The 17,175-nt window shown below is 43.2% G+C and overlaps 1 protein-coding gene across 1 annotated transcript; it reads right to left on the bottom strand.

Annotated features, from left to right (window-relative positions):
• Positions 1-2,458: 2,458 nt before the first annotated feature.
• LOC133633726 (rho-related GTP-binding protein RhoU-like) lies at positions 2,459-16,253 on the bottom strand. The gene is made up of 4 exons (XM_062026380.1): positions 15,875-16,253; positions 4,485-4,543; positions 3,920-3,949; positions 2,459-3,611 (listed from the first exon to the last, which is right to left on the bottom strand). The coding sequence occupies exons 1-4, from the start codon at positions 16,140-16,142 to the stop codon at positions 3,087-3,089; spliced, it is 882 nt and encodes a 293-aa protein (XP_061882364.1). The 5' UTR covers positions 16,143-16,253; the 3' UTR covers positions 2,459-3,086.
• Between the last annotated feature and the right edge of the window lie 922 nt (positions 16,254-17,175).

The following is a 17,175-nucleotide window of genomic DNA, read 5'->3' as shown; positions in this document are numbered from 1 at the left end:
CGAATTCCTCGCGTGTGTTCATCCAACAGCAAAAGTCCAAAATTAAGGACTCGTGCTCGGTCACTGGACCAACTGGTCCCGCGGAAGAAGCGGGTCAATCACGCTCCATATGCCTCTGTAATCCCGCCCAGGTGGTCCTGTCTGCTCCAATTAGAGGGGGCGCCTCCTTAGCGTCTTACCAGATTAGCTTCACGTCGCCCACCTAGGGACTTCAAGGCGGCATGTGACACAAGATGGCCGACAGAGCCGAGTCAAAAGCTGGGAATAACCTGTGGCCATCCTACTAGCTGTTTTGGGGGTTCTGGCAACGTTTGTTTCCTTAAGTGTAAAAAAAAGAAATAAAACCCACAGCCTTTTTTTTTTATCTCCAGTGTACAATTTGGAATTTTGTTTAAAACCAGAAAAAAATGAGCACATATTACGACATACAAAACAAGACTTGCAACGGGCGGTATGGAATCCGTCGTTTATTATACCACCGGGGGTGGGGGAGTGAAGACGTAGAACTGGGTGGGGTGTTTGTGTAGTAGTCCATGGGTGCGTGTCTAAAAATCCCTGCGCTGGGCATTGCGGCCTTTTGCCTGATGCCACAAAGTGACTTGGCGATGACACAACTGGTTGCTACGGAGGCATACGAAGTCTCGTCCAACAGAGTCCAAACACTCCAGGTGTCCTTGAAAAAGGAGGCAAGGAATTTTAGAGCGGTCTCACTGGGTGTGTTGACAGCGTGACCTCGCCGAGGCCAGTGCAGAGGGAGCCGAATTGTCGATAAGGACTGTCTTGTTTAGGGCCGGCAGACGCATTCCAAAATATCTTCTACTCGAGTTGTCCGTTCTGGCTCTCAAATTGATCATGATTTTGCCTTTCAGAGTGGAAAGCTTCGCCGAGATGTTATCCAGTTTGGGATTTAGTTCAGAAACCACAACAGTCTGAGTGCCCACAGCTCTGCTCATCCGTGAATCCTGCGGGGCGGCTTTGAGGTACCTTAAACGGCCGCCAGCATCTTGCGGATGTGTTGATACTCCAATCAGCAGATGTCTTGTTAGCATGATTCTGAATAAGTAGATGTCTCCAACGTCCTAGCCTGAGATAACCGCCAGGCACACACTTCTCCAGCAGGACAGGAAGTTTCACCCGAACCTGAGCTTCTGGTCGAGAATGTCTTGTCCATTTCATTGAGAGGTAGTCAAAAATGTTATCTTTTTGAACCGCCCTTAAGCATGTTAGGTTAGACAAGAAACTCTTAAAAACAAAGTTTCGACCAAGTAGAAGAATATCTAGGGGTTCTGCATCGACCATTCCTGTCGCAATTTGTATGCGTAGGTATATAAACATTGCCATACCGGCCAGCGCCTGCCAGAACATGATTGAGCGAGTCAGAGTTTATTCCTTCTTGCTGGGCCTGGACTGTCTGAACCTAACAGAGCGTGTGTTTGTCGGAGCATGTTTCGACAGAAATGTTTTGTGTTGCGTCCATCAAGTGGTTGCCCTTCTGCATACGTGGTGTGACTGCACGTCAGATCATGTCTCGGCCGCCAGTGGATTGGCGCGGCGCCTCAATTCAGCCAGTCTGCCTATCTTGTGCAAGGGACAGGTGATCATCTCAGGACGGCTTACCGCAAGAACTTTACGTTCTAAAACTCAGATATGGCTCATTGGCCATGCCGGCAGCGAAAGGAATTAGGTCATCTACGATTGGTGGAGTCCTTCGCCGGTTTGGTCTGGGCCAAAGCAAGAATCCTAACCATGACATGCGGGCCGTTTACAGCAAGTGGCGGACTCCGCAACGCAGCCGAAAACGGTCAGGACCGATAATGCAAAGAGGTTCATTAGGTCTTCAAAAATTATGCAATGTTGTTATTCTTATAGCCAGACCTGTTTATTTCTGTACCTGACGGTTTCAGCCACAACTGTTGCCTTCCTCAGAGGTTGTCACGTGATGTTGCTGTGACGTGTCTGCTGGTCAGCTGATTTAAACAGTTTTTGGCGCTGTCTTCCTGCTCATAGTAGCATGCTGACATCTGCAGTCCAACCTCTTCAGGACTGTGTCCCAGGTGTGGGAAAACCGACAGCTGAAGCAGCCAGGCTAAAATTCACCGAAAGGGGACCTTCCTGAGGTGGCTCATGACAATGCCATAGCTCTCATTGTACTTCAGGAGGGGTGAGACCTCTTTCTGGTCCAACATGGCAGCACGACTGGGGTAGACAAGAGCCTGGGTGCAATCTCTGGTACCTCAGTGAACACTTGGCTGCATCCGCCTTCTTTGACGATCACGTCCCCCTTAGAGATGAAGACGTGAATGGCGACGGCCATCGAGAAGGTTAAGGACACTTGACACCAGCTCGGGCGGATCGTCCTCGACCTCTACGCCAAAGAGCTGGAGCAGAAAACTGAAACAGACTTCTGCAAGACATCCGGCAAGCTTCTCTTCGAACGACTTGCGATTGACACGTCTTTCTTGGAGTCAGACCCAACTACCTGGTAGAGCGCAGACAACGATCACGCGAGGCGAGGAATCGCTCTCATGCAGCAGTTCAGCCTGGTACTCAACAAAGACGAGGCACAGCTGTAGTACTTGTTTCGAGTCGTCAAGCGTCAACGCAAAGAGCACCAGAACTGAGAACACCCGAGGCCGCCATGCACTGTGAAGAATGTGCCGCCCCAGCCTTTATTTTAAAATGTGTAGTGAAGCCTGTTTTTTTACAAAGCTGTGTGCATACACAATATCTGGCTAGGGGCGGGTCAGAAGCGTTGTGTCCGTGCCGGAAGAAGTTTTGAAGAGCGAGGGTTTGAGCTCCTCTTCTCTCAAAAGTGGAGCAAACCAGCGAAGGAGATGATTTATATTGTTCATGAACACTAATTACCTCCAGAACATCAGTCAAAAGTCCCTTTTGCAACATTTAAGGAGTTTCACGTTTAGGGTTTGTACTTTTTATTTTCGGCAGGAGTCAAACACGTCCACATGAAAACAGGCCGTCAGGTGCCTGCCAAAGTAACGGGTGGTGCCTTGATCACTAGTGCTAGGACCATGTCAGCCAATCAGAGGCCTGAAGAGAGTCGTGTGTGGAAAAGACACATGAGCGGGTCAAGCAGTCAGCTGATCACAGTTGTGTTCTCCGACCAGACATTGGATCTTCCTCCACCATGTCTCTGACAGCTTCTTGATCTTGTCTGGGGTCTTCCTCTTCAAGGTGAGTTTCTGCGGCCGCACGTCGCCCCCGCTGCCACCGCCGCCGCCGCCGCCGCCATCTTGTGTCTGACGGACGCTGGCGAAAATGGCTGAGTCGAACGCCTCCTTGAGGTTCTTCTGGGTCAGGGCCGAGCACTCGGCGAAGCCCGCGGCGCCCAGCTCCTGGGCCAGCTGCCGGCCTTCCTCCAAGCCCACCGGTCGCTCCCGGTTCTGAGCCAGTTGTATGAGTACCTGGACGTCCTCCCGCAGGTCCAGTTGGGTCCCCACGAGGACCAGCGGCGCGCCGGGACAGTGCTGGCGGATCTCGGGCACCCACCTGTGGGTCAGGTTGCGGAAGGAATCGGGTCGGACCACGCTGTAGCACAGCAGGAAGACGTCAGCGTTTTTGTAGCAGAGAGGACGGAGACGATCCAGCTCGTCCTGAAACCCGGAAGACAGACTGCGTCAGGATCGTTAGAGCCCAACCACCATCTTGGATAAGAGCAGCCTAGCGATGAAATGCTACGTCTGACTCTGTTTACATTGATGACAAACTGGATCCGAACTGGATCCAAACTGGATTCAACTTGTTGTTTCTACAGCTTCTGATTTTCAGTCATTGATGACATCTTCAATGTTTGGATTCTGGACAATTTTAAAGAGAACGGAATCATCTAAAAGAGCAAAGTAGTTTTTGTCACACCCTGGAGGAGGTAATCAAGTCTAAGGGGGAATAACTGATCACTTACATTGATCGCTCCGTCATCAACTCCCCATTTCTAGAAGGCACACAGACAGAAAAAACATAATATATTACACAAAATGGCATGTTTTATATATATATATATATATATATATATATATATATATATATATATACATATATATATATATATATATATATATATATATATATATATATATATATATATATATATATATATATATATATATATATATATATATATATATATATGTATATACATACATATATGTATGTATATATGTATACATTATATTTATAGAGATATATACACATATGTATATATGTATACATATACCATATGTATGTATATATGTAGATCTGTATATATATACAGTATGTATGTATATATGTATACACACACATATATATATATATATATATATATATATATATATATATATATATATATATATATATATATATATATATATATATATATATATATATATATATATATATATATATATATATATATATATATATATATATATATAAGAGTACATCCTGCAGGTGAAGCGCACATACATGTACACCTGCTCATGTCTCACCTGTCCAGCCGTGTCGCAAAGTTGCAGCCTGACCGGCGTCCCGTCCACCGCCACCACCACTGAGGAGACACAACGGAAAATTCTGTACGGGCGTTTTTCCATCCATCCATTTTCTACCGCTTGCCCCTCTCGGGGTTCGTGGGGGTCGGGGGGTGGCTGGAGCCTATCCCAGCTGCACTTAGGCGGAAGGCGGGGTACACCCTGGACGAGTGTCGCCCTCATGGCAGGGCCAACACAGATAGACATTCACACACTTTCTGTATTTCTAACAACAATTCCCTTTATTGTTATTACTAATGTTATTATTACTACAATTTAATTACTACTAGTAGTAGTATTTTCATCACAATGCATACTATTACTACTATTATTACTATTACCATTATCATGCTGGTAAGAAATTCTTATTGTTATATTATTATTATTACTACCACATTATTATCATTATTATTACAACTACTACTAAAATTACTATTATTACTACGACTGCTATTGTTAATTCTATAATCATTACTACTACTATGACTACTATTATTAGTATTATTATTACTATCATTATTATTACTACCATTATTATTACTATTTTGATTGCTATTACTATCATTATGACTACTATCAATATTATTATTACTACTACTATTAAAATTATTACTACTATTATTATTATTACTGTTATCCATCCATCCATCCATCCATTTTCTACCGCTTATTCCCTTCGGGGTCGTTATTATTAGTATTATTATGCACAAGATAATAGTGTAGCTGCACAAACAGTGAATAATTTCAAAGTGATAAAGTCTCGTTGCCAACCGCAATATTCGCTTCCGTAGCTTCAGCGGCAGCACAACCTCATTGTGCCCGGACTGCCCCCTCATATTTCGGGGAGCTCGCAGGAGAAATGCCGGTCTCAATGCTGGGCGTATTCACTTAGGGACCGTCAATAAATTACTATTGTGTTGAAAAGAGTTTGTTAAAAAAAAGTGTATATCTTATAAATCAAAGCACCAGACATTCTATAACGAAGTCATACAATTATTCCTACTTGATAATATTGTGCACAGCCATTATTCTCTGATATTAACATTCAAAGGATTTTATATTACATATTTAATATAATTTATATCTTTATTGAATTTATAGCTTTAATTTAAAAAAAATAATGTTGTTTTTTTTCAACATATTTTAGGCCATGTGACTTAGAAACTTAATTCAACTTAATATTAGTAGTGATAGCCTTTTTGTGTAAATCAAAACTTTCTATTTTCAAATTTGAGTTTCATATGATTTATTTTCAATAGTTTCCAGGTTATGTGACCAAACAATGCCAGCCTTGTAACATCATGCACACATTTTTATTTTCAAAATTGACTCTCATAGAATTGTATGTACATTTTTAATATTAAAACTCATGGTTTCGTTTCAATAGCTTCTAGGACAGGTCATGTGACCTCGAAACTGAAATCCACTTGACGTTAGTAGTGCTAGCCTTTTAGCATTATGCATACCTTTTTAGCTCCTAAAATGGACTTTAATAGGATGTTATTTTTTAAAAATCTATATGAAAAATGATGGCTGTTTTTCAATAGCTTCAATGTGACGTATGAACTTACTTCTACTTGATATTAGTGGTGCTGGCCTCGCAGTGGAATGCACAACTTTTTTTTCATATTTAAAAAATGAATATGGTTTTATAAAATGTCATTAAAAGCTTGTGTTGGTACAAGATTGCATTTTAAGTTTAAAATTGCAATGATATTGTGACAGTTGATCAAGCTTAAATAATTGTGTTATTGTTCCACTTTAAATTGTTTGTATATATATATATATATGTATATATATATATATATATATGTATATATATATATATATATATACATATATATATATATATATATATATATATATATATATATATATATATGTATATGTGGGAAAAAATCACAAGACTATTTCATCTCTACAGGCCTGTTTCATGAGGGTTTCCTCAGTCATCTCCTGATGATTGAGGAAACCCTCATGAAACAGGCCTGCAGAGATGAAATAGTCTTGTGATTTTTTCCCACACATACATATTACGCTCTACCACGGTATCGAGCACTATTTTTTATTTTTTTTGGATAATCCAATGAAGACATATATATATATATATATATATATATATATATATATGTGGCACTAAGTGATTTAATTTGACTAAAATAGTTGCCCCCCCATTAAAAACTCTTTAAGGTCAGAAAACTCGATTTAAATACTGTTTATAGACTAATTTTTTGTGATGTCAAGGTTTTCTATGTATTTCTATGCAGCATGCGATATTCAGTTACACCAGCAGAGGGCGCGTGGTGCCGTTGGTATCAGTAGCTGGCGCCGTAGAAGAAGTCTGTCAGTACGTGGTATGAAAAGAAGCATATGCATCAAGCTCCGGTTGTAACGCTGTGTTAATTGTTTTGCAGGTAAGCTGGTTTGCATATAACACATACACGCAGTAGTAGAATTTATTCTGTACCTTTTAGAGTAAGCAATGTTAAGCTAATGTCTGTTTTGTGAATGTTATGAGTTAAATTCGAGTCACATTCAGGGTATTTTCTAAGATGGCGGACGTTGGTCCGAGGGTAACCACGGTGACGAGGCAAAATACAGTTAGCTTTAGTTTAAGAGTAAGTTCAAAACATAACTCCTCAGAGATACTTGAAAATAAAATGTTAAATGCCATTTATGTTACAAGGACATGCTAAACGAACTTTTGAGTGTTGTATTGATCATAAGCACACCAGATAGGTGTGTCAAAGCTAAATTACAGTTAGTGTGTGCTAAGGCAGTAGATTTACAGTCGCACATAGGACAGTAGATTAGGTACAGGTAATGATAAGATGACACAAATAAATACAATAAATACATATAATGAATACATATAAATACAATACATATATTATTAAACGGTGATTAAGAGCATGATTCTAAGGTAGATAGAAATAGTAAAAAGGGTTTTTGTGTATATATATATGTATGTGTATGTGTATACATAAATATATTTTTGGAATATTTGTAAAATTGTTCAACTCCAGACATTGTATTTTGTAGAAGAAGTCTGTCAGTACGTGGTATGAAAAGAAGCATATGCATCAAGCTCCGGTTGTAACGCTGTGTTAATTGTTTTGCAGCTTGATCCTGAAAAATAAATGTGTCGCACAACGAAAGAGTTGGCCCATCTTTCGAGCTGTGTAACATATTTTGGCGAGCCAGCCAGGAGGGGGCACCAGTGAGTCAACACCACCACCATCGACCCTCCTTCCCAAGAGACGAACCTTATTCTTCTATTAAACATGGAAAAAGTACAGCCACTGCGTGATGAACTGAGTGCAGCCTTGTGGCAGCTGGAGGAAGAGCTTCTCGTGGATGTCTGCGGGCGACTGAAATGTTCCGGCCTGGACAGCGGAGAGTCTCGCAGCAAGTCAAGAAGGGCGCTCATCAATATGGCAGAAGGCGCGTTTGATGAGATTGAGGAAAGTGAACAAGAAGAACAAGTTGAACAATGTTATATAGAGTTAAGTAAATATATAAATAAATTAAACGGTGAACTATTGTCAAAGAAAGGATCAGAAAAACTGTTTAAGCATGACACTTCCCCCAAAAGTACACCTTCTCCCCTCAGAGTTCGACCAGAGCAAAAACATTCTCTGCAAGAGGTAACTTTGAGAAGGGAGTTCAAGATCTGTGGGCAGATAGGTGAACCTGGACAGAGGGATAAGCTATCCTACCTCAGTCTTGTGCGTCAAATTGGGGTGGGGACTGAAAAAGGACATTCAGAGACTGAAATAATCGAAGCAGTAATCAGGGCTATTAGTCCAGGCCTGCCCCTCAGAGATATGCTGGAAATAAAACGTGAACTGACCCTCAATAAGCTGTTCACCATATTAAAGGGACACTACAAGGTAGACAGCCCCACTGAGCTATACCACCAGCTCCTCAATATCTCCCAAGAGCCCAGAGAGACCGTCCTGAACTTTGTTTTTCATGCCATTGAACTGAAAGAGAAACTGTTGTGGAAAGTCGCTAATGAGGAAACTGATGAACTTTACAGCCGACGCACAATCCAGCGCAAGTTTTTACGTTCCATTGAAACAGGGCTGCTCAGCGATTCCGTTAAGTATCAGTTAATGCCCCTCCTCAGTGATGTGAGCACAACAGATGAAGAATTGATCGAAAGAGTAACTGAAGCGTCAAAGCTGGAAAGTGAAAGACTTGAGAAACGTAAAAGGTCAGCTGCAACCAAGATTCCCAAAGTGCAAGAGCTCCAAACAGAATGCCAGGCAGTCCCTGCACCTGTCCAGAGCCCTGCAAAGCCCAGGGAAGCCCAGACTGCAGTGGCCGTGAAAGCTGTGAAAAGTAAAGAGACTAAAAGTGAAAGCGCTGATACACAACAAATCATTGAAGAGTTGCGTAAAGAAATGAAGGTAATGTTTATGGCCTTGATGGAGACCAGTCCCCGGGCAAGTGGACCAAAGCAGAGAGAAAAGGGCTGTACAAAGTGTAGAGGAGAGGGAACAGGAGATAACTGTTCACACTGCTTCAAATGTGGGCGTGAGGGTCACTTCTCTCGGGGATGCCGAGCTCTGAGACAGTCGGGAAACGGGGAGGGACTACTGAGATGGGACCAGCAGTAGTCCAAAGCCAATCGTCCCAAGGTGAGCTCCCAAATCCGGAACCAGCCCCCCCACAACCTACAGCCAAGGCCAGTGTAAGCGAAGTTCACTATTTACCCCCTCAACGCAAGTCACAGTTAGTCAGCCTTGTGGGAAACCGATGTACAGTGAACTGTGTAATGGACAATCATCCAGTCAAAGTTTTGTGGGACACAGGGGCCCAGTCGAGCATAGTTAATGAAAACTGGCGACAACAGCATCTTCCCCACACAGTCGTCCGGCCGATAGCTGAACTGTTAGAAAATGAGACACTCACAATTTATGCTGCTAATGACACGCCCATTCCCTACACTGGCTGGATTGAAGTCCGATTTCGGCTCGACAGTGATTCATCCAAAAGTGAGTTTCAAGTGCCAATACTAGTTTGCAGTGACCCAGCAGTGGCCAGTGACCCCATCATTGGCTACAATGTGATCGAGGCCATTGTCAACAACAATGAAGGCAAAACTAAAGGGGGGAGAAAGCAGCTTGCCCACAAAGTGAGTAAAGCTTTTGAAATAACTGTCAGAACTGCTCACAACGTCGTCAAGCTAGTGCAGAACAGCAACGAAGAGTCAGACATTGGTGTGGTGCGTATTGGTGTAAAAACAGTGACATTGCCAGCTAAGAAGGTCACAGTAGTTCACATGCGGGCACATGTTAGTCAACAAGTCAGGGGCCAAGACATGTTGTTCTCGCCTGACACATCTGATCCGCCACCAGAGGGCATCGTCTACAACGAGATACTGGTAAAAATCTCACACAGAAAATTGCCGTACGTGCCCATCCCAGTGACCAATACCACAGACCACACCATCTACTTGCAAAGTCGTAAAGTTATTGGGCATCTTGAATCAGTGAAGACAGTTTATTCTGCAGACATTCAAACAAAAGTAAACAAACTGACAAAAGAAGACAAAAGCAGCACAAAGTTTAAGACAAACACGCGAAACCACACAGAGCCGTCCGAGAATCAACACACACACAGACCAAAGTCGTGGGATCCGCCTGTGAGCCTCCAACACTTAACACAGGATCAACAAGCAGCGGCAAGGAGAATGTTGAGGGAGGAATGTGAGGCATTTGCATTTGACAACGACGATGTAGGCTGCATACCATCACTCAAGATGCACATCACCCTAAGTGACACCAGCCCAGTGCAAAAGACCTACATGTCTGTCCCAAAACCCCTTCACAATGAAGTCAAAGAGTACTTGCAAGATCTGCTCAACAAAGGTTGGACCACACCCTCACGGTCCCCCTACTCGTCGCCTGTCGTGTGTGTTCGTAAGAAAGATGGGGGCCTCCGTCTCTGTTGTGATTTCAGAGAGCTTAATCGCAAGTCAGTTCCAGACCGTCATCCAATACCAAGGATTCAAGACATGTTGGATACGCTGGGTGGAAGCTCCTGGTTTTCAGTGTTAGATCAGGGAAAAGCGTACCACCAGGGTTTCCTTGATAAAGAAAGCCGGCCGCTGACAGCCTTCATCACACCTTGGGGATTATATGAATGGGTGCGCATTCCCTTTGGCCTGAGCTCCGCACCCGCAGAGTTCCAGAGAAGTATGGAGAATTGCTTGGCTGGCCTCAGAGACAATATTTGCCTCCCATACCTGGACGACAACCTTGTGCATAGCAGCAGCTTTGAAGACCACGTTGAACACATCCGTCTTGTCCTCCAGCGATACAAAGAGCACGGTGTAAAGTTGACGCCAAAGAAATGTGAACTTTTTAGGAGTAGTGTTAAGTTTCTGGGAAAGCTGGTGACAGGAGAAGGCTATACCATGGATCCGGCAGAGATGGCGCCAGTGAGGGCCCTAAAAGAAAAAAGACCTGCAACTGTTGGGGAGGTACGTCAAATGCTTGGCTTTCTCTCTTATTACAGGCCCTTCATACCCAACTTCTCTCGTGTGGCCCACCCGCTGTACAGCCTGCTCAGTCCCCCAGCTCCTGAGAAAACCACTACAGCTCCTGCAGAAAAGTTCAAAAAGGGGGTCAAGAAGAACAAAGGCCACATGCCTTCACGCACGCCCATACAATGGACCAGTATCCACCAAGAAGTATTGAACCAGCTCGTCGATGCACTCACAGCGCCTCCAGTCCTCGGGTATGCTGATTTCACCCAACCATTCGTGTTACACTGTGATGCTTCGCAAGTCGGCTTGGGTGCTGTGTTATATCAGCGGCAGCAAGGAAAGATGAGAGTGATAGCGTTTGGCTCCCGCACCCTAAGTCCAGCAGAGAAGAACTACAACCTGCACTCTGGCAAGCTTGAGTTCCTGGCAATGAAGTGGGCCATCTGTGAACGCTTCCGAGATTATCTGTACCATGCTTCATCGTTCGTCGTGTACACAGATAATAACCCGTTAACATATGTGCTCACAACGGCAAAACTCAATGCCACAGGTCACAGATGGGTCGCGGAGCTGGCCGATTACAACTTCACCATTCGCTATCGTCCAGGCAAAACCAACGCTGATGCTGACGGACTGTCGCGGATGCCATTGGACATTGAAAACTACATGAACACCTGCACAGCCGAAGTCAATCAAGAAGCAATAAGTGCATCGATGGAGTCTGTGAAAGTTGAGCAATATGACCCTTGCAAAGGCGTTGGTGTGATCCAGGTCAGTGCCCTAAAGTTGATCAAAGACTCTGACACGAACCAGCCTTTCACTCCAGACCAGATCCGCAAAGCACAGGAAGAAGACGAGATCCTGGAAAGAGTCATCTGGTTTAAGACACAGAACAAAAGGCCGAGTAGAGCTGAAGCAAAGTCCGAACATCCTGCTGTCGCTGCACTGCTCAAGCAATGGCTAAAGATTCACATTGATCCAGATGGTGTCCTGCGTCGCCGCACTGTCCACAGAGAGCAGCTGTTGATCCCTAAAGCTTATCGTCCCCTGGTTTTCAAAGAGCTGCACCAGGAGATGGGCCACTTAGGGGTGGAAAGGACGCTCGACTTGATAAGAGAGAGGTTCTACTGGCCACAAATGAGTAAAGAAGTGGAGCATTTTGTCACCGAAGAATGCGAGTGTTTGAAGAAGAAAAAGCCAAGTAAGCAGACTCGAGCACCTCTGACCACGATCCATACTACATACCCATTCCAACTCGTGTCCATAGACTTCCTTCACTTGGAAAAGTGCAAAAACGGCTATGAATACATTTTGGTAGTTATGGATCACTTTACGAGGTTTGCTCAAGCCTACGCTACGAGGAACAAAACAGCCAAAACAGTTGCGGACAAGCTGTTTAACGACTTCGCACTCAAGTTCGGGTTTCCGACAAGAATACACCATGACATGGGTAAAGAGTTTGAGAACAAGTTAATGGCAAGGCTCAAAGAACTGTCAGGCATCCAGGGCTCACACACGACACCGTACCACCCACAGGGTAACGGACAGGTCGAGAGATTCAATCGCACCCTGTTGTCCATGTTGCGTACCCTGGAAGACAAAGAGAAAGACAATTGGAAAGAGTCGTTAGCTAAAGTTGTCCACGCATTCAACTGCACGAAAAGTGAAGCGACAGGCTACGCTCCGTACTACCTCGTCTTTGGTCGTGCCCCCCGATTGCCAATTGACCTCTTGTTCGACATAAAGAAAGAGAAGTCCCATGTAGATTACGACGATTATGTAAACAGTTGGAAGAAAAGAATGCAAGAGGCCTACGCTATAGCAGCAAAAACAGCTGACAAAGAAGCGGCTCGAGGAAAAGCTCACTATGACAAAAGAGTTAAAGGCAGAGACCTCAAGCCGGGCGATAGAGTTCTCCTTCGGAATCTCACTCCCAGGGGTGGTCCCGCAAAGATCCAGTCCTATTGGGAAGAGCAAGTTTACAAAGTAAAAGAGAGAAAAGCAGAAGATAGTCCAGTGTATCAGATAACTCCTGAAAACGGAAAAGGAAGAGACAAAGTAGTGCACAGAAATCTTCTGCTCCCGTGCGACTTTCTGCCCTGCGAGAAGCCCCCAGCAACTACTCCACCAGCAGCAAAGAGGACGTCCAGACTTCAACGCAGACAGCAGCAGCAGCAGCCGCCAGACAACGGTGACACATCCGACGATGACTACAATGGAACCTACCGGTGGTACCTTCGGCCTGGTCCAAGAAGGCGGCAGCAGACTTCACTCAACCCACTGGCGGAGCCCTTCCAGCCTCATCAGGACCCAGTGCAACCTGAAGAGGATTTGCCACTACAGAGCGAAGAGGATTTGCCACTACTAAGTGAAGAGGACATTCCACCAGAGACTGAAGAAAATGATTCGGATCCCGAACAAGACAGTCTAGCACGTGGTGAGTCCAACACTGATGTCTCAGTCGTCGATGAAGGTGAGATTAAGACTATGAACCAGCGACCTCAGCGACAGAGACAACCACCTATGGTACTGAGTTACAACACTTTAGGTCAGCCGACTTGGGTACAGAGGGGTTGTAAGGTAAAGACTCAGGTTATTGAGAGTAAAACTTTTTGGAGACCCTGGGCTGTCCAAGGGTGCTTAGGTTACGGACTAAGTAACAGAAATGTCAGGAGACATTTAATTTTGTGGGGGAGAGTGTGGCACTAAGTGATTTAATTTGACTAAAATAGTTGCCCCCCCATTAAAAACTCTTTAAGGTCAGAAAACTCGATTTAAATACTGTTTATAGACTAATTTTTTGTGATGTCAAGGTTTTCTATGTATTTCTATGCAGCATGCGATATTCAGTTACACCAGCAGAGGGCGCGTGGTGCCGTTGGTATCAGTAGCTGGCGCCGTAGAAGAAGTCTGTCAGTACGTGGTATGAAAAGAAGCATATGCATCAAGCTCCGGTTGTAACGCTGTGTTAATTGTTTTGCAGGTAAGCTGGTTTGCATATAACACATACACGCAGTAGTAGAATTTATTCTGTACCTTTTAGAGTAAGCAATGTTAAGCTAATGTCTGTTTTGTGAATGTTATGAGTTAAATTCGAGTCACATTCAGGGTATTTTCTAAGATGGCGGACGTTGGTCCGAGGGTAACCACGGTGACGAGGCAAAATACAGTTAGCTTTAGTTTAAGAGTAAGTTCAAAACATAACTCCTCAGAGATACTTGAAAATAAAATGTTAAATGCCATTTATGTTACAAGGACATGCTAAACGAACTTTTGAGTGTTGTATTGATCATAAGCACACCAGATAGGTGTGTCAAAGCTAAATTACAGTTAGTGTGTGCTAAGGCAGTAGATTTACAGTCGCACATAGGACAGTAGATTAGGTACAGGTAATGATAAGATGACACAAATAAATACAATAAATACATATAATGAATACATATAAATACAATACATATATTATTAAACGGTGATTAAGAGCATGATTCTAAGGTAGATAGAAATAGTAAAAAGGGTTTTTGTGTATATATATATGTATGTGTATGTGTATACATAAATATATTTTTGGAATATTTGTAAAATTGTTCAACTCCAGACATTGTATTTTGTAGAAGAAGTCTGTCAGTACGTGGTATGAAAAGAAGCATATGCATCAAGCTCCGGTTGTAACGCTGTGTTAATTGTTTTGCAGCTTGATCCTGAAAAATAAATGTGTCGCACAACGAAAGAGTTGGCCCATCTTTCGAGCTGTGTAACATATATATATATATATATATATATATATATATATATATATATATATATATATATATATATATATATATATATTAATGTGCTTAAGGGACGGTGACAAAAAAAGTAGGTCAAAGCAAACGAAAACAAAAAGTAGAAACTGGAATAAAGTCACATCATATTACCAAGAAGCGGTTGAAAAAATGTCGTGATTTTTTTTGCTATTAAATTTCTTATAAAATGTTATTAAATTCAAATTTTAAAATAAAAAGGTGTCCCTGACACTGGGAGCTATTTTAAAAAACATGAGTTTTATGTTTAAAAAATATACAAAATCATATTAAAGTCAAATCTGAACTTAAAAAGGTGCGCATGATACTATGAAGGTAGCTCACGTAGAATTAAATTTTAGGTCACATGACCTGGGAGCTATTGAAAAGAAAACACAATTTTTAATATCAAATTTTAAAAATATCCTATATAAAAGTCACATTTGAAAATAAAAAGGTGTGCATGACATTACAAGGCAAGCTTTACTTTTTAATGGTTTTTCAAGTTTAAGTTTTTAGGTCACATGACCTGGAAGCTAATGAAAACAAGACATGATTTTTAATATTTGAAAAATGCATAAAAACCTTTTGTAACTCAAAAAATCGAAAATAAGAAGGTGTGCAAGATAATACAAAGCTAGAACTAATAATATCAAGCGGAATTAAGTGTTTAGGTCACATGACCTGGAATCGATTTAAAAAATATTTGTTATATAAAATAAATAAAATTGAATAAATGATACAATTATAAAATAAACGTCCATGCACGATATGCTGAAGCAGGGCTAATAATATGACTTTTTTTTATGGATTAATTGGTGTTTTGATTTAGAAGATATTCATTTTTTTAACAAATTATTTTCAACACAATAGCACTTTGTTGACGGTCCCTAAACAGACACCAGTGTTGACAGCGGCACCTTTCCTGCAAGCTCCCCGCAAAATGAGAGAGCAGCCCGGGCACAGTGAGGGGGATCTCCCGCCGGAGCTGCGGAGGCGGATATCCAACGCCCTTCGTGAAACCAACTTCACCGCGGTTCGTTGCTCCGCACGACGTGCAGGTGTCTTACCTGTGAAGTTGTCGAAGGCGGTGGGCACGTACACGGTGGGGTAACCGTTGGTGGTGTAGCTGACCACCAGACTGGTCTTGCCCACCGCGCCGTCCCCGACCAGCACGCAGTTGACCCGGCGCTCCGGGGCGGGGCCCGAGCGCCGCCGCTTCAGGGCCAGCGGGAAGTCGCGGCTCCTGTGGCGGCGAGGCGGCGACAAGGAGACGGCGGCGGGCTCCGAGGCGCGGCGGCGGGGCTTGTGTCCTCCTCTGACGTCCGGGGGGAGCATGGCTGCAGAAGACGAAGACGGCGGGAGAATGTGAGCGTCTTCGCGGGGACAGCAGGTGCTGTGCGCGGCCGCGATAAGAAGCTTATTGCGCGCAGCAAAGCTCCTCTAAGTGAAGGTGGAACATCTCACTGACCTCTATGTTGACCTCTGACCCCTGACCTCCACTACATATTACTGACCACCACGCTCCTGTCAAATAAAAGATCTTTGATCAGTGTTTTTGTTGTGTTTGTTCCTAAAAACAGCCATATAGATCCTGTCATATACAGGATCTAGTTTACGGTTCATTCTGCAGTTTTTACAGATCTCCTGCAAAAATGCCAGTCAAAGATCGTCTATAGATCCTTAAAAACAGCAGAGCGCTCCTGTCATAGAGGATCTTTGATGATTGTTTCTTGGGTTGTTTCTTTTGCAAAATGTCCTTAACTACAGAGCCCTCCTGACATATAGAGGATCTTTGGCGATGGTTTTGCAGGAGATTCAGAAACACAACCACACCACTCTTGTCAAAGAGAGGATCTTTGACTGGCATTTTTGCAGTGGATCCCTGCAAACAGCACACCACTCTTGTCAAAGAGAGGATCTTTGAACTGCAGAGCACTCCTGTCATATAAAGGATCTAATTTATAGACATAGATCACTGCTTTTTTAAGGTTCTACTGCAATAAGGCCAGTCAAAGATCCTCTAAAGATCCTTAAAAACAGCAGAGCGCTCCTGTCATAGAGGATCTTTGATGATTATTTTTTGGGTTTATTTTTTTGCAAAAGTTCCTTAGCAACTGCAGAGCCCTCCTGACAGATAGAGGATCTTTGGCGAGGGTTTTGCAGGAGATTCGGAAACACAACCACGCCACTCTTGTCAAAGAGAGGATCTTTGACTGGCATTTTTGCAGTAGATCCTTGCTAACAGCACACCACTCTTGTCAAAGAGAGGATATTTGAACTGCAGAGCGCTCCTGTTATATAGAGAATCTAATTTATAGAAATAGATCACTCTGCTTTTTTAAGAAACTACTGCAATAATGCTAATCAA

Source organism: Entelurus aequoreus, linkage group LG18 (genome assembly GCF_033978785.1).
Source record: "Entelurus aequoreus isolate RoL-2023_Sb linkage group LG18, RoL_Eaeq_v1.1, whole genome shotgun sequence".
Taxonomy (NCBI): domain Eukaryota; kingdom Metazoa; phylum Chordata; class Actinopteri; order Syngnathiformes; family Syngnathidae; genus Entelurus; species Entelurus aequoreus.
The sequence above is the reverse complement of the archived record's forward strand: the minus strand, read 5'-3'. Positions and strand labels throughout refer to the sequence as shown.

Bases quoted from the DNA above. Each gene is read 5' to 3' on its own strand.
- LOC133633726 (XM_062026380.1), bottom strand. From the start codon at position 16,142: ATGCTCCCCCCGGACGTCAGAGGAGGACACAAGCCCCGCCGCCGCGCC. The intron at 4,544-15,874 runs GTAAGACACCTG...GTGTCTCCTCAG, and splicing joins CGCCTTCGACAACTTCACAG to TGGTGGTGGCGGTGGACGGG. The intron at 3,950-4,484 runs GTGAGACATGAG...TGTGCCTTCTAG, and splicing joins TTTGCGACACGGCTGGACAG to AAATGGGGAGTTGATGACGG.